At 38.6% G+C, this 27,698-nt stretch overlaps 2 protein-coding genes across 2 annotated transcripts; both read left to right on the forward strand.

Annotated features, from left to right (window-relative positions):
- The first annotated feature begins 947 nt into the window (after positions 1-947).
- On the forward strand, positions 948-12,999 carry ankrd40 (ankyrin repeat domain 40). Its single transcript, XM_067458198.1, has 5 exons — positions 948-1,382; positions 3,896-4,044; positions 5,824-6,396; positions 7,084-7,265; positions 11,670-12,999. Exons 1-5 carry the CDS (start codon positions 1,249-1,251, stop codon positions 11,814-11,816), a joined length of 1,185 nt encoding a protein of 394 aa, XP_067314299.1. The 5' UTR covers positions 948-1,248; the 3' UTR covers positions 11,817-12,999.
- A 7,386-nt stretch (positions 13,000-20,385) lies between these two features.
- Positions 20,386-25,716, forward strand: wfikkn2a (info WAP, follistatin/kazal, immunoglobulin, kunitz and netrin domain containing 2a). Its single transcript, XM_067428811.1, has 2 exons — positions 20,386-20,915; positions 22,417-25,716. Exons 1-2 carry the CDS (start codon positions 20,712-20,714, stop codon positions 23,932-23,934), a joined length of 1,722 nt encoding a protein of 573 aa, XP_067284912.1. The 5' UTR covers positions 20,386-20,711; the 3' UTR covers positions 23,935-25,716.
- Positions 25,717-27,698: the final 1,982 nt, after the last annotated feature.

The following is a 27,698-nucleotide window of genomic DNA, read 5'->3' on the forward strand; positions in this document are numbered from 1 at the left end:
TTTTGCACATGAGGCATTCTTCTAATGCTGTTTCATGATTCTGTTTAAATATACTGCATATTTGGCCCCAGCTGGACCTTTGTCAAACCGTCAGGTGAAAGTTTTTGTTGATTTCGAAAGAAATATCTTAGTCTTTTTTCAATTTATTGTGTCAATTTTAAAATTTCAATTGAACAACGTGATATGTCCTAATATCCTAAGAACATTAGTGATATCTATGTTTAATATTAAAAGGAGGGATGAGAATTAAAGGAATTTAGGAAATGTATTGTTTATAATTGTGTAAGAAAAAAAACAGAATGTACTTTAGGACTTAGCTCCTTTACCGAACACCAATATCACAAGACTTTACACTATTTTTGGATAGATTCAATTAAAATAGAGTATTTTTAGTGTCTGTCGGAGTAGACACAAATTAAGAGAATGGTTATACATTTTAGTTAAAAAAAATGTTTAAGAAATAAGCCTGTTCCCTTTCATGATTCATTATCTGACACCTTTGTCTACAAAAATGCCAATTTGTAGTGTTAATGTAGTGTTTTATTTTTTTAAACATCTAAAACATTTTTGGTCCCTTATCTTGATCAAGAGTCAGTGATATGCATTTATGCCACATGCAAATGTAAATTGATTATTTTAATCAAATTGGTGGGTAATATCAATTTACTAGTTTAAATCAGTTGCAATAGATACTTTGTATGCCTGTAGTTAAATAAATTATGTAAACTGTCACATTTCAAGGCAGAATATTTAATTTTCATGAAACAATAAATACACTGGTTAATTGCTGCTCTTTCATTAAGCGACAGACGTTCCTTGATCAATAAAGAATATTAATCTGTTTGTCAACTATAGATTTAGTCTTTTTTTTAACTCTGGTCGGACTCGTCTTTGTTTTGTTTTTAGAATGGTTTACTGGCGGTAAGTCGGAACCAAAGATCACGATCTGAAGGTGTGTTACACTGAAAATTGCCCCCAACATGGGAGGTGCAGCGGATACGAGTGGATCGCAGTAGTCGGCGAAAGATTATTTAAACACGACCCGATTTATTATACGGTGTCGTTTTAATCTGTTTTCTTTCTAAAGACGTTAAACACACTCTATAACCGTCTCTATCGAAAATCATCCGAAACGGGCAACAGTTTTAAGCCACGGCGAGGCAAGTTGATTGTCTATTTTTGTCTCCTGCCTTAAAAGCACAGTGTGTCAGTTCGTATGAAGCTTATATTTCCATAAATACTTGAATAATGTCAACGACATCGCTGGATAAAGAGCTGCAGGAGCGTCTAAGAGAGGCCAGCGCCATCGGAGACATTGATGAGGTGAAGACTTTAGTGGAGAGCGGAGTCAACGTCAACTCTCAGAATGAGATCAACGGATGGTGCGTATAAACACTGATCCGACCGGACAAATCACTCATGGCATCTATTTACTTGTGCACGGTTATATATACCTTTATTCTAAACATTAGAGAGCTCCTGACAACAAACGATACCTGACAGTGAAGACGGTAGAGTAAAGGCGAGTGCACATAAATAAATAATAAAAATGATGATTTTACAGATTAAATAATTTATATACTGCTATATATATATATATATATATATATATATATATATATATATATATATATATATATATATATATATATATATATATATATATATATATATATATATAAACAAACAAACATTTAAGGATGGGGTGCCTCACATGAGGATGATAATATTTGGGAGTCCACTGTATCTAAAAGATTGATATAAGAAAAAAGTTTCAGATACGTATACAGGCTTTTCACACTTGAAATTGTTAAAAGTGCTGTATGTAATGTTAAAATACTTTCAGTTTATCACGTAGAGACAGCTTGTAAGACATCTGTAGGTTGATTTTATTTTAAAGTGCAAACACCATAGGGTTATTCCAGACAACGCAGGTTATGCGACATACCTGGGTCATTTTCTCAGAGTAAACGATAACAATACAACACAATACAATGTTTATTTATAAAGCACATTTAAAACAACCAAAGTCTATCAAAGTGCTGCATAGAATATACAGAAACAGAACAGTCAACAAGATTACAAACAACAAGACATGTTGTAATGTAATGGATGAAGTGCATTAAAATAAAAGATCATTGCATACCAAACCACGGAATATTAAATGTATGGGCGAAGTAATACGTTTTAAGAGTAGACTTAAAAATGGGCAAAATTGAGGCAGCTCGAATATGATTTGGGAGACTATTACACAGCTTAGGGCCAATAACAGAAAAAGCACAAATGCCTTTGTTTTTGAGACGTGCCCTTGGAACTCGCAATAACCAGAATCAGATGATCTAAGTGCTCTTGGTTGAGTATAAGGATGTAGCAAGTCAAATAGTCAAAACAGTTCTGGAGGAACTGATTATGAAGAGATTTATACACAAACAATACAATGTTAAAATTAATTCTATATAGGGCTGTGCAATATATCGAAATATTGCAAATGTATATCGCAATACGTACGGCACGCAATAACGCAACAACTTGCAGTCTCGCGCTGTCCACTGTCTGACACACACATACACACACGCTGAAACGTGCACAAGTTGCCTCTCTGAAAGCGCGTGATTCCTTCAGTTCAGTTTCGTGTCTGCATCACATTTGTAATTACATTTTTTTGTTTTGTTTACATTGATGTTAAAATTATATCGTCAGATTTGTGACATTAATTTTTGCTAAAACGCTGCTGATCACTTTCAGAAGTTGTAGAGATGCGTTCTTTTCCCAGAAAGAATGTGAAACATATAAATGGTATCATTCGCAATTTTTAAAAATCTAATTTAAATCGATTTTACACAATAATTGCAATATCATATCGAATATCGCATTATTATTTTTTTTTTTTTCAATATCGCACAGCCCTAATTATATATTTGACTGGCAGCCAGTGCAATGAAATCAAAACTGGTGTAATAGACTCGTGCTTACCTCAACTTTCATTTAAAAAAACATTGACAAGTAACTTTCATGGTATGTAAGTAGCCATAGCAACCAGCTCTCTGAAAGGCACAATATGATTACGATTTTTGGATTAAAATATCCTAAAGTCACTAGAGCAGTGTTATATATTTTGCTGACTTGTGTATCCCAAATTTAAATCCAGAGAAGAAAGCAATTTTAACCAGACACACACCGTGTCCGTGCATCGCCTGTCAATGACATCATACCCTCGTTGCCCATGATTTCCAGAAACCATGGAAACACCAAAGACGCTTTAATGTATTATGTGTTTTATTAGACAGGTGAGCAACTCTTTGGAGACATTCATCGACAGAAAACGAATCATAGCTCAACACAGTTAGTCTTGTTTAAATCTGGTTTTCTTGATTTACCGCGAGTACCATGTTTTACCATGGCTAATATTGAGTATAATCTCATAGTAGCTGTTGAGCGAATGCACAGAGCAGCATTATTACATAACTTTGATCGCACTTAATGTATCTAAACAGCTCTGCGTTCCCTAACATACGCATGAGCAGAAGATCCGCATCTTCGTTCATCAGCGGCATAATAAAAGCTCTGCGAAGTCCCAAGGTGGACATAACAGGGTTTAAAATGCATTAACCCAGGGTCATGATGCAATGCGAAAAGCTCCGTTTGACATGTAGAGAGCAGGACTGAGGAAAATGTAATGGTTTCTGATTGCTGTATAGATACAGTCCTTACCTTTTCAGGTCATCTAGATTGGCAGCATTCCTGAAATGCTTAATTAGACAGCTTGTCTTTAGGAGCATGTGAAGCTCTCACTGCTGATATTTGTTGATCATCTGACTTGAGGTGTGTCAGATTTGTTCTGACGTTCATGCCAAGCCTGTTTAAGATGGTGTTCTGATGTCCCCTGTTGATCCAGGACATGCTTGCATTGGGCCTGTAAAAGAAACCACAAACAGATAGTGGCCTATCTGTTGAACGCCGGAGCCGATAAAGACATTCTAACAGCGAAAGAGGAGTTAGCTGTTCAACTCACTTCTAAACCCGAAATCAGAAGACTACTTGGAGGTACGCTTTCAGAAAACCTACCTTCCATTCCCAGGATTTGATGTACTGTGTTACATAATCAGATACTTTCTAAGCCCTCATACAAATGTCCAGTTATCTAAGTGTTTTGCTGACTAGAATATGTGCACTAGAATGTAAAGGCATGTGGATGGCGTAGCAGCGTGTATAAATACAAATCATTTTACTACATGTACATATGGAAATGCAAGTCATTTTAATCTGTGAATGCATATGAGCATTTATAATTCATATATATTTGTGTTAAAGTTAATTATATAAATTAAATACTTTAATTAAAAATACATTTATCTAATAATTAAGTATTTAAAAAAAGGATTAAAAAATAAGTTGAATTAAATTAAAAGGTTTTATTATATTTATGTTCAGGATGCATAACATTTCAGTACCACATTGGTTGTTGACTAATATTAGACTTTTTGTTGTTATTATTAAATATTAATTTTATTATTATTATGTATCTGTCAATATTTGATCATCGGTTTTGGTAATTATCCCTATTTCTACATTTGGATTATCTTTGCCATCATCTAACACTGACTTAAAGGAACACTCCACTTTTTTTGAAAATAGGTTCATTTTCCGAAATCCCCTTGAGTTAAACAGTGGAGTTTTACCGTTTTTTAATCCATTCAGCAGATCTCTGTATTTGGCGGTAGCACTTTTAGCATAGCTTAGCATACATCATTGAATCAGATTAGACCATTAGCATCACTCTCAAAAATGACCAAAGACTTAATTTTTTCAAAGATAATATTTTTCCAATGTAAAACATTACTATTCTGTAGTTACATCGTGTACTAAGACCAACGGAAAATTAAAAGTTTAGATTTTTAGACCGATTATTGACTATTCTCTCATTTCTGTGTAATAATCAGGGAACTTTGCTGCCATGCCATGGGTGCAGCAGCGCAGTGATATTACACAGAAAAATAGTACCTAGCTATATTGGTCTAAAAAAATAATGTTTTTCATTTTCTGTTGGTCTTAATACACGATGTAACTACAGAAGAGTCAAGTTTTAAATAGGAAAATATAGTGAAAGTCTTTGTTAATTTTTAAGTGCGATGCTAATGGTCTGATCCGATTTAATGATGTATGCTAAGCTATGCTAAAAGTGCTACCGCCAGATACAGAGATCAGCTGAATGGATTCGAAAACCGGTAAAATTCAACTATTTAACTCTAAGGGACTAGGAAAATGAGCCTATTTTCAAAAAAAAGTGGAGTGTTCCTTTAAAGTTAATCTTTTAAAACATTAATAATTTAATTACAATATTTTTATTTCACTCAATTATTATATTACATATAATATTGTGATGCCTAAATTCACTTTTAGCACATAAAACTGTGAATGAAGTTTTTTTTTTATTGTTCATTATTATTTCCGTATTTTCTTGAGATGTCTAAATAGTTTTATTAAGTTAAAAAAAATGTAGTTTTTAGATTAAGTTTTTAGTTTTTTTATTTAGATTTATTTAGAGCTATTTAGATAAAATAGTTTTTCTAGATAACATTTTTCTAAAGCTTGCTTAAATTAATCTTTAAAAACACTAAGAATTTAATAACATCATTAAATTAACCAAATCTCAAAATAAATATACATTTTTCACACAGTGCATTCACCTTTACAACTAGTTTTGAGTGTTTTATTTTTTGGAGTTAGACAAAATATTAATATCTAAAAATGTGTCAGTCAGCGGTCATATTCACTTTAATGTTTTTTACAGCGTCATATTCATGCTTATCGTTCCTTCTCCAGTGGAAGAGGAAGACATGCCTGAGGTGAAGGAACCAGAGCTGCCAATCATTCCAAATTATCTTTCCAACCCGCCCTTCCTGTACAGCAAGATGGATAAAGATAACCTGAGCATAGCACAGCAAAACGGCACCAACAGTCATCCAGAGCACCTGGAGTCAGAACCAGCGACCTTGTGTCCAACGCAAGAGCAGCAGCTACCACCTCAGCATCAGCAGACCAAGAGCCTTTACACGGACAGCCCGAGCCAGCAGGAGTTCCCCTTCGTCCCTGTGGTGGAGCAGAACGGGGCGGTGCCGAGCCCTGTGGTCAACGGCGGCCTGCCGATGGAGCTCTCCTCAGAGACTCATCACACCAACCACTGCGAGTTTACGCACGCTCATCCCATCGCACAGAACGGCCCAGTGTGTCCCGCGCTTCCTTCTCCGTCTCCCGGCGGCCAGCCGCAGGTTCCCAACGCCACCATCACCCGGCAGCCGTCCATCCCGCAGCAGATCAACTGCTCCCAGCTCGGAGGCTCCATGCCGGCCTTCCAGCCCTTCTTTTTCACCAGCACTTTCCCAGTTAACGTACAAGGTACAGTGTGGGTTTGTTACAAAGCGTGTTGGACAGTGAACTGTGCCCTGTCATACACACCTCCGCTTTCACCTCCACATAAATAAACCAGATATAATTTTTTAGAGGTTGCTTGGTAGCAAGAAAGCAGATTTACACTGTAGGATACATGGAAAATAATGAAAGAAATAGATATAATATATATGAAAGAAATAGATATGCGCTCTCTAGATATATGTTAGAGAGCGCATATATTTCGATAGATAGATAGATAGATAGATAGATAGATAGATAGATAGATAGATAGATAGATAGATAGATAGATAGATAGATAGATAGATAGATAGATAGATAGATAGATAGATAGATAGATAGATAGATAGATAGATAGATAGATAGATAGATAGATAGATAGATAGATAGATAGATAGATTAAAAAAATCATATTGACCCCAAACTTTTGAACAGGGTCTGTATATGAATATATCTGAATTGATTTTTTTTGCATCTATTTTACTGTAAATCTTGGCTGCTCAGTCATACACTTACATTTAAGGGATTTAGAAATATGTTCTTATGCATATTGACTTGATGTTCTCATTCCAACATGACGGAAGGCAGCAGATCAACACATACACGCTTTCTTTATATGCACATGCACCTAACAGACTGGTTTGAGGAATTGTCAATCTCGCGGTCTCTTCCCAGAGCTCGTCCTGAAGGTCCGCATCCAGAACATCAATGTCAGAGAGAACGACTTCATCGAGGTGGAGCTGGACAGGCAGGAGCTGACGTACCGCGCCCTCCTCCGCGTGTGCTGCCGCGAGTTAGACATCAGCGCGGAGCATGTGGAGAAGATCCGCAAGCTGCCCAACACTATGCTCAGAAAGGTGAGGCCTAAGCCCTTTTAACAGCTTAATCGGCTCGCCCAGATGTGATGGATGTGGTCTGCTCCTCACAGCCCATTGCCCTCTAAGGGATGGAAACTCAGAAATGAATGATTTGAAACACTCTCTATAAGCAGTAGATTACCAGTTTGGCATTAGCATGTTTCTGCCAGGCACATAACACAGAAAAAATATAACATTAGCCCTTTTCAGACGGTAATTGTTTCTCATGTGGACATCCGTAAAAATACATTTGCATGCCACCTCAGTGATAAAACTTGTGCATTCGCATGGAGATTTATTCACGGTGGAGGAGTGAGTTTTGTTATCAGGTCAGTCGAATGATCGTCTGCTGTAAAAATGTCATATGCTTGGAATAATCAGAAAAAAATCATATTTAGTTGCATAATAGGAAATTATCAATTATTGTCTCCTGTTTAAAAAAAAAAGTAATTTTAAAAATGTGGAAATGAGCAGAAATAAGTTAATACAATGCTGCAAATTAAACCTATAACGTTAATTATTGCCGTAATAACGGCTCGTTTCAAATGTTTACGTGTTTTTCTTCTTTCTCTTTTGAGCGGTGATGAAAGATTATTCTTGTAAATACTTTCCAGCATTTCAGTAATAAAAGTGTAGGCTTTAGATCTTTAAAATGCATCTGAATACAGCGAAGTGCAACGATACGGTGCTCCAGGGGTCAAAAATGATATAAACAGTTTATTTTGAATCAATCTCTTCTTGCTTCGGACGGCAAATAAATCACCACACGACCTTGGTGTTTGTCTAAAAACTATAGGTAATTCGGCTGCAGTTTTACAGTCATCAGTCTATAGTGTCAACGCCCACTTGCTATTTCTCGAGAGTTAAGTGTTTTGAGAACATTATCAATATATAAAATCGTCATTTACAGACAAAGCATTATGAAAACATTGACTTGCGAACTCTCCATTATGAGCCTCTATTACAAAACAAAATGCTACTAACAAACATAATCATACGCGATCCTATTAAAATAAACCATCCGCTTGTTCCTGACTCTGGGATCCTCCTGACGTCTGTACAGAGACGGAAAACAAGCTGATTAAACTGGAACGTTCTTTCACTCTTCCTTCTGGAGGGAGTCATATGCAAATGTATTTGCCTGTGTGGCATCACAGATCGCACAATACCAAAACGAGCCATCTTTCAGCTTGATTATATAAATGATTTGTTTATAATGAGGAGGAAGATACAAACTTACAGGATGTTACTGTTAATGGTACAAAGACTGTTCCTTTTGGTTTAGTTCCCTTGAAGGGTCATCCTGATGCTTCGTAAAAGTGACATTCTGTTCGGTTGAGCAAAATCCTCTCCTGTTTAAGCTCGTCTGCATCTACAGACAACGTTGGCTACGATGGTAAATCCAAACAGTGCTTTTTAACGGAGTACAGGCAGTTCTAGCTTCAAAAATTATATTGACGGTTGAAATCGGACAAGCAAATGCCCTCTTGGCCATGTTGTGCATTTTATTATATCAAACTGCAGACACCGGTGGAGTTTACTTCCTAGTGTTTATAAAAGACAATGATGGGTACAAAAGCCTGAGGCAAGAGTTTTCTTCAGTGCATTAAGCTGGATAACCCTACTGCATCATGGGAATATCTCTGCTGCCATATATAGTGGCTTCATGTCTCATTTGTGATCTCAAAAAAACGACAGAACAATGGACACTACTTCCAGATCATTCAACACTACAGACCCTATTTTAACAATCTGAACGCATGGTCTAAAACACACGGAAGTGTGCGCAAGTGCACTTAGGACGTGTCTGAATCCACTTTTGCTAGTTTAACAACGGGGAAAATGGTTGGCACATGGTCTAAAGGGTTGTCCCTGGTCTCTTAGGGTGCGTTCACACTTGTAGTTCGGTTAGTTTGGTTAGTTTGGTCCAGACCAAAAAACAAAAACAAAACATATAGTACTGGTCCGCTTAGCGTTCACACGGGCATTTTTAACAGCGAACCAAAAGTTACCGAACCAAAGGCATAGGGAGACACTCACAACCTGATTGGTCGGCTTCTATTACGCAGGAGCTTGTTTACCGAACATTCAAAACAATGCTGTGTGCTGGATTACACGCGCGGGCATTTTATGCGTGTACATGTGGCATTATTTTTACCGGCTTAGAACTCATGAAGAGCTCATAAAATGTTCAAAACATTCAAAACAGCAGCAGGATTTCCTACGTTGTGCAGAAAAGAGACGGGCGACTCTTATGCAAAAGAGTCGGCCGTTCTGTAGTCTGTATGGGCAACATTTGATGAGAAAAACCAGGTATGCTTTTTGTGTGTTTTTTCTAGCATTTTCGAAACATGCTCGTCTGACCAAATATTGATTAGGCACTTCCTCGTTGCTCAACGTTTGCCCTCTAACGTTAACATTACTCATTTTGGATACACCGATCTTTCCGCGTTGTCAAATCAGCTGACTATGCGTTGCACCTTGTGACATTATACGTCCGGTTTTTGGTCCGTTTACATGTCTTTGGTCCGTGTTGCGTTCATATATCAATCGAACCGCACCAGAGTTCGCTTGTTTGGTGCGCACCAGGGTTCGGATGGCAGCGTTCACATATGTTCAAATGAACCGCACTAACCGAGCAACCGCACCAGGGTTCGTTTTAATCGAACCAAACATGACAAGTGTGAACGCACCCTTAATGAGTAATAGGTGTGTTTTGGACGTAACTTGCAATAAACCAATCAGAGTCTCATCTCCCGTTCCCTTTAAAAGCCAGTTGCGCTTGCACCATGGCGGATTCACTATTTACAAGGAATTAGCGAGCGGAATGTACTCTCGTTGTGCACCCTTCTAAAGGTGCATATTATTAATGCAGCTTTTAAAAAACACGAAATATACTGTGCTATTGAATGTAGAGCAGTTTTTTTTTTTTTTTTGGTCAGAGATGCAGTCATTTTTAGTTGTTTCAAAATGGCAACATGCCAACAATGCGCCTAAACACACCTCTTTTTCAGACCAGCACACCTAGGGGCGCACAAATATGCATTTGCTATTTAAACAGAGTGTTGCAGGATGTAAAAATGATAACTGCTTCTTGCTGAAAGTAGCAAAAAAAAACATAGCGCCGAGTGTATGATAGGACCCTACATCCAGGGCCTGTCCGTCGCATAGGCGGAATAGGCAAATGCTAGGGGCGCCACTCGTCCATAGGGCCGCCAAAATGAGTGATTTTTCCGGTTTTATTACTGCTACTTTTTATTCATATTAATTCGAAATATTACCAAAAAACCCTTAAACAAATCCCCAGACTCTTCCCTGACCACCGCATCAATCTCCTCCTGCCCAGCGAGTGCTTTAGTGTGTCCGATATTGAACGGGTGATCAGTTTAACGTTGGAAATTTGTTATCGTGTCGCCTCTCGCGCATCTAACAGACAGGAATGTGCTTGTTCACTCGCGCCAGTGAAAGTTAGAAAGTTCTAACTTTTAAGTTCTAACTAACACAGTGAATGTGTCAAAAAGACTGATACAGCCCTCTGATACAGGAAAGATAAGGAATAAGGGGATAAAGACAGAGGTAAAGTGATGAAATGAATGAACAGTTTATCCAAATGCATTATCTAAATATGAATGTTTGCTAATTAATTCCAGTTATTTTTATCTTAAACTTTATGTAAGCAGCTGTTCTGGGTGATCAGAATCTGTAAAAAATCATGTCAATTGTTTATAAACATATATAATTTTTTTAATAGCCTAATGTTTTACTCAGTTCTGCAATTGTAAGGGGATATATGGCGTTTGTCAAATTTATTTTCTGAAATTAGTAATGACATTTATATACAGGTTTATCTAAAATAGCTAAAAAATAAAATAAAATGCACACTAAATATAAACATTTCTTAAAAAGTTTAATTCATGGTGAAAACATGAGCAGGCATAGTTTAGTGGAGAATATACATATACACACATTTTTGTATATATGTGTGTGTGTGTGTGTGTGTCCTTGTTTATATAACATTGTAGGGACCAAATGTCCCCATAAGGATAGTAATAGCTGATAGTAGTCACTTTTCAACCGGCTCATTGAAAAGTGAGCCGGTCCCCACTTTTCAAAATGCTTATAAATCATACAGGATACGTTTTTTTGAGAAAGTAAAAATGCAGAATGTTTCCTGTGATGGGTAGGTTTAGGGGCAGTGTATTACGTCTATGGAGAGTCCCCACAAAGATAGTGAACCAGACGTTTGTGTGTGTGTTTGTTTATTTTTATTTTAAAAATTATAAAAACACAACCAACATATAAAAACCTTGATACAAGGGGCACCAAGTAAAATCTTGCCTAGGGCAGCAAGTTGGTCAGGGCCGGCCCTACATCTGTCTAAATGTGTGGATGTTCCTTTGGCAGGATAAAGATGTGGCACGGCTACAGGATTTCCAGGAGCTGGAGGTGGTGCTGGAGAAAACCGAAGGCTTGTCGCTATTCTCTGGAGGTCAGGGAGGTCTTACCGACAGGCCCTGCTACAACATGAAGGCCTCCAGGCTCACCTACTAACTTCACATTAGAGACTATCACGGTTTATCTCGGACCTGCTTCCTGAAATCCCAGTCACATTTTGGATCCCAAAATATGCTCGTGCTTTGGGTTGGTAAACAGATATGACATGTTAGCCTTACTCCTCCTCTCCCTCATTAACAGATGTATCCTTAGTGCCTCCTCTTCCATTGTAACCATAGATAGCTTGTTATACGGCCTTTGACTTGCTCTGGGGTGGATGGGGTTTTTGCATCGCTCCAATTTAAATATTCAAATCCATTCAGGCCACGATTGGACTTCGGGAAATATTAAAATGCACCACTTTTGCATACTGTCAGTCCTTGGAGTGTGTTCGGATCTGTCTTTACTGCCTTGCCTTCATATCGGGTCACTGTGTGAGAGTAGGCACTTTTCATCGCACATCCAACAAATATTCAGTGTCCTATCTCAAGTTCAGGTGAATCAGTTTAAAAAAACTCTTGTTTAGGGGGTTTTCAAGCTTGCATTGATTGAAGGAAGTCATGCTAATTTCATATAAATGCTTCTAATTCAAGAAATATTTTGTTTGCCAGACAACTCTGTGCGCTTTACCAAAATCATGCCATTACTGGGGAAGCATCCTTTTTATTTAACCTGGAGATCTTCAGTGCTATATTTTGAATGCCGTTCTGTTCTGTCACTGTAAGCCACATTACTCATTCCATAAACTAGACTGTTTGGAGGAGATCGGCCTCATGGTCTTGTATGACGGCAAAACAAAATGTAGCAAATCCCAAGTTTTCCCCTAGGATGAGCTTTATTGGAGATGAATATAACACAGAGAGCTTCCGGCGAGCATCATTTTGACTTCCCTCAAGTTTTTACGATGCTTCGGTCTGACATATTTGAGAAGCAGGATCTGTATTTAAGAAATAGTGGTTATAGTAGTGCCATTTTACTCAACACTGCTGCATTGTTGAATATGAGCATAGAAATATTTTTTGTTTGCCGTTTGCATTACCGGTTTGCGGGGAATGCTTTGGGTTAGGTTTAGGAGCGGTGCATAAACACTACATCGTTGTAAATTAGCTTTTTGACTTAATAGAGATTGTGTTACTGTGCGAAGAATTTCTAAAGATTTGTCTTACGAATTGTTTAAAGTTTTCTCTGAGAGTTTGACTGTCTAACCAAGCATATGATCATTAAACATTTGTTAACGATATGCTACTATTGTTCAGACGTAAAGACATGGCTAAATTATGGAAATTAAAGTTTTTTTTTTTTTTTTAAATGTGCAATTGTTTTAGTATTATATATAATACTAGAATCTGACAATTAAAAGAAGTATTATACACTTCAGTTGAAATAAAACAAATTTGTTTTCATATGTTCTCAATTAACCTAAATATAGAAATTCCAGAAAATCCTTTTATTTTATTTTTTATTTTTTATGTGTGGTTTAACATGAATGTCAATTTACAGAATCTACCAGTCTAGAATAATGCTATTTTATTGTTAATTCATAATACATTTGTATTACAAAATGGAATTTGAGCTCCAGTATCTCGTCTGTTTGATCGGACCACACGGCCAGCCTTCGCTCCCCATGTGCATCAATGAGCCTTGGCCACACATGACCCTGTGGCCGGATCTCCACTGTTCCTTCCTTGAAGCACTTTTGATAGATACTGACCACTGCAGACCGGGAACACCCCACAAGAGCTGCAGTTGATCAGAGAGATGATCTGACCCAGTCCTCTAGCCATCACAATTTACATCTAGCCTTGCAAACTTGCTCAAATCCTTACTCTCTCCCATTTTTCCTGCTACTATAAGGACAAAATGTTCACTTGCTGCCTAATATATCCCACTTGCTAACATTGTCAGTGTTATTCACTTGGTCATAATGTTATGCCTGATCAAACATGGAGAAAAAGGTGATTAGATTCAGTTTCCTTAAAGAGATGCACTTGGAACAGATCTTTCTTTGGGTATTACAAAAATGTAGTGCCACATGCCATTGCTAAACATCACCAACAGAGGACAGGCTTAGTCTTGAAGAAATGAGACTCCAGACAGCAGTAATGCTCTCCGTAGGAGGAAGGAAGTGTTTCCACGCCATTAAACTCAGTGGCGCTCTGCGGATGCTTCTGTACGGTCCATACAGCACATCAGAGTCACTGCACCACACCACAGAATGCAACATTCAGCTTTGGGTCAGTTTCAAAAACATATGTTTAACATCCGAGCCTGAGAGAAATATTTATTTTTCACTAAAGGTTTGAAATTATGAGGTCTGTGTTGTGGAGAAAATGGGGGGATTGCAATAAATAAATAAAATTTACATTAGTTTTTAATAAAAGTCATTTAAATTGCGAATATAACACTGATGACAGTGATATTGGTTATCTTTGATCAAATGTACTACACAGAAACCCTGATGGAAGTTTTATTCAAACTTGTGAATTTCTTTCACATCGACCTGTTTAAGAAGTCAGGCACTAACTCGGCTCACCAACTGCCCTTTGACCTCTTTCGCTCAATTGCACATTTTAAGGGAAACCGAGCCCCGCCCGGTTCAGCACTATAGATCACATGAGCATGCGGGCCTCTTACTCAAGACAGCCGAAATTACACTAGAATCCTTGCATTTGTGCAAGACCTAATGTGCAAGACCTAATGATCCGATGCAAGATATACATTGTAACTATGAAAAGCATTTAAAGAGCATTCATATTAAAATGCGTGCTGTAGAAAGTTCCTGAAGAGACAGTGTCCTCAGCTTTGAACTTTAATACAGTTGCGCTGTCTTTTCATGTTCTCATAGCAGATCACATGGCTTACCCCTCATGGTGAAACTAGCATGAGATCTCTGTCCGTTTTCAGTAAACACCAGCCTTCTCAGTGTGTCTGTCTCGAGACCAGACATCCAGCTGCACCACTGATCTGCTGACCAGGGAACAGGTGTCCCATATTAACCTCAACTACTAACTATTACATATATAATAGAAATATTTGACCTTGACCTCAAATGTAGGTTTTTTTCCTGTACAAATATGGCCTAGATAGGTCCTATATATACATTTATACAAAAGTTTGTTCTGGTATTAGAATCTGATTGGCTGAGAGCCTTTTCCAGCCGTGCGATATTCCCCCAGTATCAGCATCGGAAGCACCATTTTACCATTTGTATTGCTCCGCTTGCAAAGTTGCCTTTGAGCACCCCAGTACCCGCAGAGAACAGCTTCATCTCAGCCAGTTCTTCAGGAATACTCAGACCAGCCCAACAACCATGTACAAAGTCCCCTTAATTCCCCTTTCTTGCCCATTGTGTTGTCTTGAACATTGCGGCATCTGAAATGTAAAAAATGCTGCCTTCAGAGGACACATTCCAAGATAAGAAGACATCAAGACATATCCAAACCCAATGTTAACTTCACTTCCTGTCTCCTGAGAGACCTTCATCTGATGCTGCAGCACAGAAGTATCCTTCGATACCTTTGATATCCCACAATCCTGCGCGGTCAGTTTAAATGTACACTTTTGATTACTTTGTAGTAATTAAATATTTGTTAAGTTCTCACCAAAGCTCGCTCTAATTTGCTGTAGAACATTAAACCGAAATCTGTCTGAAAGGTGCCTGTTGTGAAGACCCTTCATGCCCAAACGCTGCCTACAAAGTCATTGGCGGATAAGTCAGCTGTCTAAGGCTGGCCACACACTTGAAAATTGTAAGCCCGATTTTGATGCCTGACCCCCCAATCCTAAATTGTGTGGTGTCATTACGATTATTTTACTGCTCCTGATCTCGTCTGAGCTATCCGACATGTTTGATATTTACAACTCTTGATCTCTGACGTGATACCCACGATAGCCAATGAGAGTGAGCAAGCTTCACCAACCAGATGTTGTATGCATAGCTGAAACTTGGTAGCCACAAACATGCCCCGAAAGTGAAGTATTGTGAAAGATGAAGTATTGAGAAAGATCATCCATATTCTTTTTTTCCTCAGTGCTTTTCTTCCTGTACACAAAACTCACACAAGGAGAGCGGATGATGTCGATCGTCCTCCATTTGTTTTGGTTCTCACATGATCTTGCGAGTCTCTGTGAGATCTTGTCTCGCTGTGAAAATGTTACTCCAATCGACAGGTGTGTGGTCTCGCGGCCTGGACGAACCTTCTAGTGTGTCCATTCAGAAGATTATAATGCTAAAAATCAGTTGAAACTGCCCTTTGCTGTGGTGTCCCTAAGTTTTAAAATCGGTTAAAGGGGTACTTCAGCGCTGGGAAGATGAATCTGTATTTAAACTGGGTCATCAATGTAGTATAAATGTGAAATTGTTTTCGAATTTGGTGCCTTCTAGACTGAGAAAAGACAGAAAATGTATTTTTGTCTCATGGGGATGAAAGACTACAATTCCCAGAATGCTTCACTGCCCTGTGAGGCCATTCCCAAAGCCTTCTACTGGATTATTGTGACTGAGTTGGAGAAGACACTACAATTAAAAACTGAACGTGTCTGTTCAATATAATGAGTGAGTCACCGCGCGAGTATCACAGCACTGAGCACTAACTGCAGGAGTCAGATAAATGAGCTGATGAGCTCTCGTGATGAGAGCTGAGGTAATCGCGACTACACTCGCGGCATACATTAACAACGTGAGTTCAGTCTGGCGCGTTTCAGTTCATGCCTTTGCAAGCTTAACTTTAATAGAAATTAATTTGAGAAGTTAAAAGACTTCCATTGCTCACCATAGCTCCGTTTAAATGAGTGCCTGTAGCTGAGCTGAGCTCTGAGTGTGATCTCCATCCCCCATACGCGGGTTCAAAACATGCGGTAATGGCTCCCTCTGCTGGCTGTAGTCTTTAGCCTTTGGCCAAACATTCCTCCTATGATGCAAAAATCTTCAATTTGCATCATAGGAGGAATTTGTCCAGAAATAAAATGCATAAATCTCTTGTCTCAGGGGGATATGAGGGGGAAAGCACATTTATTTGAATATACAGGGTTTCTACTAATACAAAGCCATATGTTAATCGGTGAAGTAAACCTTTAAGATTTGAAAATCCTAGAAAATAAGTTTTCGGATACAGCCCATGTCTACAAGCCTAAATGCATTGAGTTGCTGCCATGTGATTGCATGATTAGGTATTTGCGTTAATGAGCAGTTGAACAGGCGTACCTAATACCCCTGAAGGTGTGCTGTGGTATCTGGCACCAATATATTAGCAGCAGATCCTTTAAGTCCTTTAAGTTGCAAGGTGAAGCCTCCTTGAATTGGACTTGTTTGTTCAGCACATCCCACAGATGCTCGATTGGATTGAGATCTGGGGAATTTGGAGGCCAAGTCAACACCTCAAACTCGTGTTCCTTAAACCATTCCTGAACCATTTGTGCTTTGTGGCAGGAGCATTATCCTGCTTGAAGATCCACAGCCACCAGGGAATACCGTTTCCATGAAAGGGTGTACATGGTCTGTAGCAATGCTTAGGTAGGGGGTGTGTGTCAAAGTAACATCCACATGGATGGCAGGACCCAAGGTTTCCCAGCAGAACATTGCCCAAAGCATCACACTGCCTCCGCCGGCTTGCCTTCTTCCCATAGTGCATCCTGGGGCCATGTGTTCCCCAGTTAAGCGACGCACACGCACCCGGCCATCAATGTGATGTAAAAGAAAACATGACTCGTCAGACCAGGCCACCTTCTTCCATTGCTCAGTGGTCCAGTCCTGATGCTTACGTGCCACTGTTGGTGCTTTCGGCGGGGTCAGAGGTCGGCATGGGCACCCTGACTGGTCTGTGGTTATGCAGCCCCATACACAACAAACTGTGATGCACTGTGTATTCTGATACCGTTCTATCAGGTGGCCACATGGTCTTCCGGCCACAGGGTCTTCCATGACCCTGTGGCCGGCTCTCCACTGTTCCTTCCTTGGAGCACTTTTGATAGATATTGACCACTGCAGACCGGGAAAACCCCACAAGAGCTGCAGTTTTGGAGATGCTCTGACCCAGTCATCTAGCATCACAATTTGGCCCTTGTCAAACTCGCTCAAATCCTTACGTGTGCCCATTTTTCCTGCTTCTAACACATCAACTTTGAGAAATAAATTTCAGTTGCTTCTTAATATATCCCACCCACTAACAGGCGCCGTGATGTAGAGATAATCGGTGTTATTCACTGTTATGCCTGATCTGTGTATATTAGGTAACATATATAAAAGACAAATAAATATTTTATATATGAGAAATAAAAAAATATTTGATTTCATTCTGACTAAAGAATTTTTTTTTTAAATGTACTTGTAATATAAAAAAATAGTTTGTGGCTGCTTTTTATGTAGTACATATTTTGCCCTAAACACAGTAAGTCTGAGGGAAAACTATGTACGGAGCACATTTAAAAAAATGAAAACACATCTCATGTGTCCTCCAGATGTTGCAACACACGTCCTGCACCTCTTGCATAAGAACAACCTGCTGTGTTCAGAATAGTGACATTGAATCCCTGGTCACCCTGCCGTGCGTGTGTGTGGAGGCGGCTCGTGTCAGAACATTTAAAACAAAGCTTAAGCTGAGAGAGTCTGTGGCTCTTTTGTGTGCTAGTCAGATGATATAATGAGCTTATGAGAGGTAATAACATGTTCATTGTTTTTATGACCCTTCCTGCGGGTGGGGAGCCAAGGCATAGAGTTGATACCATTCAGAAAGCTCATAAGTTCACACAATAGATTCATCTGAAGAAAAAGGCCTGTTAAATTTACTGCAGGTGGTGCATGTTTCCGTGAATTAAAATGGAGACAGCCAGTCATTTCTGACATAGTGGGCTGTGGTGTGCTGTTCTCAAAATCTTTTGAAATCAGTCACATAATATACTTTTTACAAACATATATGTGCAAGTTAATTCATAAGTTCCTGTCAACATCGTGTTTGCTCTTTTAGAAAGAAAGAAAAATCCATAGAAGATGGAACTGAAATGTCTCAAGTTATTCAAAGTCTAGGTCAGGTTAAAAAAGCTAACATAAGCCATGTGATATTTTTAAATTATTCATAGGAAGATTGTTTCATTTCCTGAGTTTCTATTAAATGTAAGGGTTAAAAATCTCCCATTATGCTCTTCCTGTGTGAGATGGACATTTTTAGTCAGAGCTCGATATATAATTTTAACACTGTCATATAATTTTAATCATTTAATTTCTTTAATCATTTGAAACTCTTGATGAGACTATTGAAAGACTAAAAATACGGGGAGAAAAAAAAGCATTGTATGGCCGTTTCATATGAAGTCTGGTATTTATTGCTGACAGCATTGGTTGCATGTTGACCTCCAGCCTGTACCCTCACAGCTGGAGGTAACTTTCCCATGTCTGTGAGAGTCAGATGGGACACACATTAACTTTTGGGTGAATATGTTCCTGGCGGCAGTGTTTTTATTAGTATTATTTTATTGTTACGCAACGCTCACATATTAGGGCCTGTTTACAAAACTCAAAAGTTTTTATTAGGTAATAAAAACGTTTTATTTTTTAGGTTTTTATTTTTGCCATTCATTTACTCGGCAACAGGGTTTTGGGGGACTGAAAATGCAGACTTTTAAAAACAGGATTCAAATACAAGGTTTTGAAAATGATACCGTTATTATCTGTGTGTAAACTACAAAAATGTGCATTTGTGAAAACTAAAAATAAAGTAACTATGTACTTACTATAGGGATATGATTAGGGTTTAGCTTATGGTTAGTTGCATTGGGCATAATTTATAGTTATTATACTATATATGTATACTATACATGTAACATGTAAGAATTTACTATACATGTAACATGTAAGAATTTACTATACATGTAACATGTAAGAATGACACTAAAATAAAATGTTACCAAAAAACTCAAAGTTTTCCTTTTTTCCATTTCCTTTTTTAGAACTTATTTTAGTACATTTAGTAAATAATGTGTGTATGAATACATTGTGAGACTGAATTTGTATCTATGTTTGAAGTATACTACCAAACTATATAGTAAATAAACTGCCTTTCAGAAGTTTGCAGTCAGTAAGATACATATTTTTTAAATGTGATACATTTTATTCAGCATTAAATTGATCAGAAATGACAGTAAAGGTGTGGTGTTACAAAATATTCATATTTCAACTGCATTTTAATTCAATTAAATAAATTAAGTTCTTTCTAAATCCTGAATCATGAAAAAGGTTTCCGAAAATGTGTATACAACATTGATAATAAAAGTTTCTTAAACATTATATCATCATATTAGAATGACTTCTGAAGGATCATGTGACACAGAAGACTGGAGTAATGATGCAGAAAATACAGCTTTGACATACATTACCATATTTATAAATTTCCATATTTTCGATCAAATAAATGCAGCTTTGCTACCAAAACAGAAAAAAAAAAAAAAAAAAAAAAAAACATTTAAAAAAAAAAATCTTACAAACCCCAGACATTTGCATGCCAGCAGGAAATTAGTAGCCTAGCTGGTTTCGCGCTACACCAGTTGGGCTGGCCATTCCCAAAGATAGCCAGTGACTTCTTGCTGGGTAGTGAATAGTTAAAAGGTGTTCTAGTGCGTCACGCAGGTGCCTTTCTGCGTCTTAAATTTCAAAGACATTCGAGAAGTTAGTGCACTCTTAACTGTGCTACATTGGATATAGGCTTCGTTTTCAAGTATATAAAATGTTTAGTAATAGGCTTGAACCGGCAACCTATAATCTCCGAGCCCTGATGAACGTCGCGCGCGACTCGACCTCTCTTCATCTCCACAGACCTCTCGAACGGATCACACGTCCTCCACTTTAGGATTCAGGGTCCCCACTTGTGCCCTATTTTACGCATTGTTTCGGCGGTGACTGCGTAGCTTTTCGACCACTGGAACGTGTCCTTTTTCGAAAGGAGTTTTTTTTATCGTGTGGATATGTGGTGGATGCTGTTTCCCAGATGGATTTGGTTTTTGTTTGGACACTTCTGCGTCTTGCGTTTGGATTTGCGCGCGAGAGCGATGCCAATGACTCTGTCCAAAGTGGTTTATTCTCATGCGGGAATGTGTCCGAACGAGATGAACCCGAACCTGTGGGTGGATGCCATGAGCACCTGCACGCGAGAGTGCGAGTCCGACCAGGTGAGCTCAGCTGCTCCATTACAACATGTCCCCTGTTCTCTATCACATAGCTATGTTTAAAAAAAAAAAAAAAAAAAAAAAAAAAAAAAAAACAGTGAACGTAGATAACCATGGTAATGTCATGATAATCCTAGTTTTGATACTTTAATGAAACTGCTGTAACGTGGCATTAGTAAGTTTCTAAATATAGGTAATTTAATTTATTAATTTGCAGTGTATTCATTTAGATTTGTAACCATCTCGAATAACAATAATCATTTGCCATAAACTTTTGTTAGCATGATGCCAAATTTGCTATAAATATTTTTTGTCACTACAGTAAAACTTTTAATGTTGCATTATTAGCAACAACGGGCATCAAATAAGAAATAAAACAATGATGAAATAATGAAATATGATATAATGATAATGAAAATATTAAAAAAATATAGCCTATTTGATCAATTTATTACGAACTGTAACTAGTAATTCATGGTTAACATGCCAACTTTGGCTAATCGAATGTATAATTGTACTATATTAAAAGTAACCATGGTTGTAGTTACTGCTGCTGCAGCAAAATGTTAATGTGGTATTAGCAAATAATTTCATTAAAAAATATATTGAGAAAAAAATTACCAACGCTATGAAATGAAAAACAAAAACGCTGGAGAAATTGTTGAATATTACTGTTTGGCTATTACCATGGTAATTTTTGTAAAGTTGGATTTACAAGATAAATCATTTTTATATTTGTTGTTTTTTAAACATAGTAACTGTTATATTGTAAAGAAATATTACTTAATGTTCACAAAGTATTACATAGTTGTTGTTGTTGTTGTTTTTTATGAAAACTAACTTAAAAAAAATCTATATAAAAAAAAATCTAAACAAAATATGTCTTTCTAAGTCCAGAAGTCATTAAATGTAGCAAACCAACCCATTTGAGTTGCTGTGACACCAGAAAATCTCTTATTCAATACGTTTTAAATCATTTATAAATGATTTATAAGGAAAATGCACGAATTCCTAATCATCTGCACACATTTTATGAATTTGTTTTGTTCTAATTGTTTAAAATGAATGAAAAACATGATTACAATTTTTTAACCTATACTAACAATGAAAAAAAAAAATATTTCTAACTTTCAAACAGCATCAGTCGTGCTAATAACTTCTACAAACTTTTACAATGACGATTGTTTCAAAGCAGCTTCACAGTGTTAAACTTTACTTTACTTTACTTTATTTATAAAAGGACAATGTACAAATTTTAACATAAATGTTTCCATTTCATGTATTGTACCGGATTTAGCTCAAAGCTAATTTTCACCCGCAGTCCTTCAGTAAACAGGATAATATTGCAACAAAAATTGATTTGGCTGTAGAGTCGTTCTGGAGAAAACAGTGATGTTATCAGCTCATTTTAATGTATCATATAGTGACAATGTGGGCAGATCAGAACAATGTTGGCAGATCAGATATCACATTCCTAGTGAGATCCCTTTTTTTGTTCTTCCAGGACTGTGAGCCGTTTGAGAAATGCTGTTCAAATGTTTGTGGACACAAGAGCTGCGTGGCTGCCCGCTACATGGACCTTCAGGGCAAGAAAGGTCCAGTGGGGATGCCCAAAGGGGTCACCTGTGACAAATTCATGTGCACCCAACAGGGTTCAGAGTGTGAAATCTGGGACGGACAGCCAGTGTGCAAGTGCCGGGACCGTTGCGGACGAGAGCCCTATTTTACTTGTGCCTCGGATGGCATGACATATTACAACAAGTGCTACATGGATGCTGAGGCTTGCACCAGAGGTGTCACCCTCACAGAAGTCACCTGCAGGTACCATTTTAGTTTGTCCAACACCAGCCCTCTCCCAGCCGAGACCACAGCCCGGCCCACCACCGCTGTCCATCTTGTGACCACTCCCATGGACGTCCAACGTCCCATTGTGGTCAGCAACCCAGCACAACACTTTGTGTTTGTGGGCGAAACGGCCAGCTTCCTCTGCGAGGTGACAGGAAAACCAAAGCCGGTGATTACATGGGAAAAGCAGATCGAAGGTAAGGAGAACACTGTGATGCAAGCCAACCACGTGCAAGGAAATATAGTAGTTACCAACATCGCCCAGCTGGTCATATACAACGCCCAGGTCCAGGATGCTGGCATCTATACCTGCACTGCCACAAACCAGGGTGGGTCCGTGCAAGCCCATTTTCCACTTTCCGTGGTCCCCAGGGAGCCGACGAAACTGGATACGGTGATTAATTCCACACGCCTACCTGCTGAGGAGTGCCTGAAAACACCTGATATGGACGACTGCGGCGAGGAGAGCATGAATTGGTACTATGAAGCCAAGCGCAACAACTGCTTTACCTTCACGTACAGCCAATGCAACAAAAACCGAAACCATTTTGATACATACGAACTGTGCATGCTGTCCTGTGGAGCGGAGCTCGCAGCACCTTGCTCCCTGCCCAGTGTACAAGGTCCCTGCAAGGCTTACAAGCCACGCTGGGCTTACAGCCATGCACTCAAGAAATGCCAGTCGTTTGTTTACGGAGGCTGCGGTGGCAATGAGAACAACTTCGAGAGCAAGGAAGCCTGTGAGGAGATGTGCCCTTTCCCCAAGACCAACAACTGCAAGCCTTGCAAACCGCGGCAGAAGATGGTCCCCAGCTTCTGCAAGAGTGACTTTGTGGTCTTGGGTCGTATTTCGGAGCTGACCGAGGACCACGATTCTGGCCACGCACTCATCACGGTGGAGGAGATCTTGAAGGACGAGAAGATGGGGCTACGGTTCTTCGGGCAAGAGCCTCTGGAGATAACGCTGCTCAACATGGACTGGAACTGTCCCTGTCCAAACATAACGAGAGCCGAGGGACAGATGATCATCATGGGGGATGCTCACAACGGCATGGCCGTGCTGCAGCCCGACAGCTTCGTGGCCACTTCCAGCGTCCGACGTGTTCGCAAACTCCGTGAGGTTATCAACAAAAAGACTTGTGATGTTTTAAAGGAGTTCAGCAGCACAAAGTACTAAGGTATTACTATACCTAAAACTCTGGCCGTCATAAATGAGGGGTGTAAAATCCTGCTCCTGGAGGACCACTTACCTGCAGAGTTTAGCTATGTTTCCACCGCAGGAACTTTGGGGTGGTACTCTGTGTGTTTTTTGACAGGAGCGACCAGGGTCTAAATGAAGTTCCAGGGGGAGGAAAAAAAATATAAATTTTCCTAGAAAGTCCCTCCTTGCGGGCTAGCACTTGTTCAAAGTTTAGGAACTTTTGGGGGTAGGACTTGGGCACTAAACATGCTGATTAGTTGAATTCACGCAGCATTTTATTTGAGCAAACATTTTTAAAAATCTGTTGTGGTGCGAACGTTAAGACTTGTTTGCTGTGCGAATCAACAATGGAGTTAAAAAAAATATGACCGATGTACTGACGACGAGGTTCAGGCTTTATTAAGCTTCTATGCGGAGGACGAAATCCAGTGGGAACTAGAAAGTCGTGCACAGTCCAACGTCACCGGACTAATTTGCCTAATATTCATGGTACTTTAGGCTGCAATGGAAAAGCAGACAGCAACAGGTCTAGGGGAGAAAAGGTTCCTGTGACAAATTGTGAGTCATTTTGGTGGAAACGTGGCTTAAAACACAACAGATTGTAGTGATTCTTGATTAGCTGGTTTATTAGCTGATGTGTTTAATTAAGGCTAGAGCTAAACTCTGCTGGAAAATGGCCCTTCAGGAGTAGGATCGGGCACCCGTCCTAAACCAACGTGCCTGCCTCTCACCTGCTTTTCTTCATGAAGCAGACTCACTCACAAACTTGACTTGTAGTTTCTACAGTCATAAATTGTGCTTCTGCCGCAGCATAAAGCTGCTTGAATTATCCATAGAGAGATGAAATATGTAGATTACACTGTATGAATGACACATAAACATGCATATAATCTAGATCAGGGGTGCCCAATCCTGTTCCAGGTGTGTTGGATCTGAACTCTGCAGGTAGGTAGATCTTCAGGAACAGGATTGGGTACCCCTGATCTAGGTTATTTTACACGAAAGTATTACCTTATTTACATCTACATGTTGTAGTGCGAGTCCAGTTATTTTAGTTTGACTAAAAATCCTCAGATGTTTTTTATTAAACTGTCTACCTGTCTCAGAACAAATGCCTTGCAGGCGGTTACTGAACATGAATCTTCAGTGGAAGCAGGTGGTTAAACATTACTAACCTAAAACTTTATTTATACTTCATGAAGATTTCATTAAAGCTGAAGTGTGTAATTTTTTCGAAGATGGAATAAACCTTATCTTAACATGCAGAGGCAATTCTAAGCTATTTTTAAGTTGAATTTGCTGGAGCAGCCCGGCTGATCCCGTACCGTAAGTTTGTGGTTGGATTCTGTTTGTCAGACCAATGGGAGAGTGATTAGGAAACCTACGTGGAAACAGTCACTTTGTCACAATTTCATTTGCTGCAAAAATTACACACTTCATCTTTAATTATGAAGCCATGTCATTCTTAAATTAAAAAAGAAAAAAAATGACATGTTAAATACTCTTGCACCTTATTTTAATTCATAGTCATAGTCATATCTGTAATCGTTGTACTTTGTTCCGTCTATTTATGCTTTTAAGTCACTACCATTAATTGAAACAAAGGTAGTCCTATGTATGTGCTTTACAAAGTATGTTACGTGTTTTTTTTGTCAAACCATACAATGGCAAACGTATAATGAGATTATAACTATTATTTTATGAGCATTTGAAAATGTATTAAACGTTTATGGAACTATACCAGAGAGGCGATTAAAGACATTTTCCAATCAAATCCTGGATCTTTCTTGTTGCGAAACTTTCTGCAAGTTGCAAGCTTGCAGAGCTTTGGTTGGGGGGCTTCATGAGAAGATTTTGAATGAGCTTTGATAAGGGGGGGTGGGGAGGGCAATTTTTGATAGAACAGCCCCCCACCCCACCCCCCAAATCCCGATGGTTTCTATTGTTGGTCAGTCCTGGCCTTGGTTTTGGAACGGGTCACATTCCAGCTGTTCTTTGGTGGGAAGTGTTGCGGCTAAGGGGGATGGGGGGCCAGTCTGATCCCTTGTGTTGTGTCTGGGTCTGGGACTCTCTCCTCAACTGCAGACCTTTCATGTGAAAACCTCCGCCTCCCCCCAACCGCCAGGCCCTCTCATCTCCCCAGCTCCAACTCCAGCCAAGCTGTGACCCTGCATGGGAGGGGAGACAACACACACACCGCTCTCTGTTTTAAAGGCACGGCTTTGAACTTTTGACTGGAGCTGGATGGGAGGGAGAGGGATAACACATGCTTTTTCCCTAGGGTGGGCCTCCAATGGCTGCTACCTCAGGCTGGCTGACAGGGCCTCATCCATGACCCCGTAAGAGGCTAATGAAAAGAATGAAAAGAGCGAGGGAGAGAATCAGAGATAGGATTGGCTTGGGGGTGGATGCTGGGAATGTAGAGTAGGGAAGTTTCATTAAAACTGTTGACAAGTGTCAAGTGAAGCACTCGGGCTCAAGGTCAGTGGGCAAAAAAAGAAAGTTTGTTGTTTTCTAGTTTGCTAACAGTTAGTTATGAATACTGTTCACCGAGGAACACCGTAAGTGCGTATATTTGAGATTTGGGTGAACAAAATGTGTGTTTAAGAATTGAAAAGACCATCATTTGGGCGCTAATCTGAATATTTGAAGGGACATGTCCCATCTTAAAGCTGCCTATGGAAGTTTGAACTCAATATACGTTTAATATGACCTTTACATCACCAAACCAAACTCAAAGGCCAACAACAGTACAAGAGATGATGGCATTGTATTTATGCTCTTGTGTTGCTTTTATAATTTTTAGATATATGCTGCAATAGTATAATCAACCCAATATGTCTGTAGCTCAACAGGAAGAGCAAGGTGATATTTATTCCCAGATAATCAGTGTAGATCCTGAATGCACTGTAAGTTGTAAACATATACATGTACTGTAAGTGTAGCACTGTAAGTGTAAACATATACGTTTAAACAACTATTCTATGTGTTTTGACAGTAAGAAAGATTCATAACCACATTAACCATAGTTTCCGACAAAATACCTTTGCTTCTACAGGCAAGGTTGCTATTACTCTGTTAGCTAAATGCTGATAGAATCTCCAGACAGTGTAAGAAGTCAACTGAATATGTATTTTTGTTTCTTGTCATTTATGCTGATTTTGTTTTATTTGTGTGGTATTTAATGCCACATTTTATGGTAGTGCTAGTAAACATGGTTGCCAAAGTAAATTTTGATTATTTGGCAGAATCGCTGACATCTACTGGTCAGGATTAGAAGTGATTATTTAAAAAAAAAAATACACTACAGTTCAAAAGTACTTATTTTTTTTGTTTGAATAAATTAATAATTTTATTCTGTGAGGACAAACGGAATTGATCAAATGTGTCAGTAAATACATTTATACTAAAAAAAAAAAGATTTCTATTACACTGTTAAAAAGTGTTGGTTTAACTTAAAAAAGTAAGTAACCTGGTTGCCTAAAAATTTCGAGTTTATTGAAATTAAAAATTTGAGTTGATACAATGAAGGAAATTTTTTTAATAACTAGACACTCAAAATATTTTTGTATCTGAACCACATAAAAATTGATATATCCTGAAAATAGCACTATTTGGCATGTTTCACTGCATCATCAGAAATAAAACACACATAACTACCCAATATGCCTACAAAATCTTTTAATAATATTTTAATAAAGTTTGTCAAATCTCAAAAAATGTTCATTGTACTAACTCAA

This window comes from Pseudorasbora parva, chromosome 2 (genome assembly GCF_024679245.1).
Source record: "Pseudorasbora parva isolate DD20220531a chromosome 2, ASM2467924v1, whole genome shotgun sequence".
Lineage (NCBI taxonomy): Eukaryota > Metazoa > Chordata > Actinopteri > Cypriniformes > Gobionidae > Pseudorasbora > Pseudorasbora parva.

Coding starts and splice junctions, on each gene's coding strand:
- wfikkn2a (XM_067428811.1), top strand. CDS start 20,712: ATGTGGTGGATGCTGTTTCCCAGATGGATTTGGTTTTTGTTTGGACAC. Junction 20,916..22,416: donor GAGAGTGCGAGTCCGACCAG/GTGAGCTCAGCT, acceptor TTGTTCTTCCAG/GACTGTGAGCCGTTTGAGAA.
- ankrd40 (XM_067458198.1), top strand. CDS start 1,249: ATGTCAACGACATCGCTGGATAAAGAGCTGCAGGAGCGTCTAAGAGAG. Junction 6,397..7,083: donor TTTCCCAGTTAACGTACAAG/GTACAGTGTGGG, acceptor GTCTCTTCCCAG/AGCTCGTCCTGAAGGTCCGC. Junction 7,266..11,669: donor CCAACACTATGCTCAGAAAG/GTGAGGCCTAAG, acceptor TTCCTTTGGCAG/GATAAAGATGTGGCACGGCT.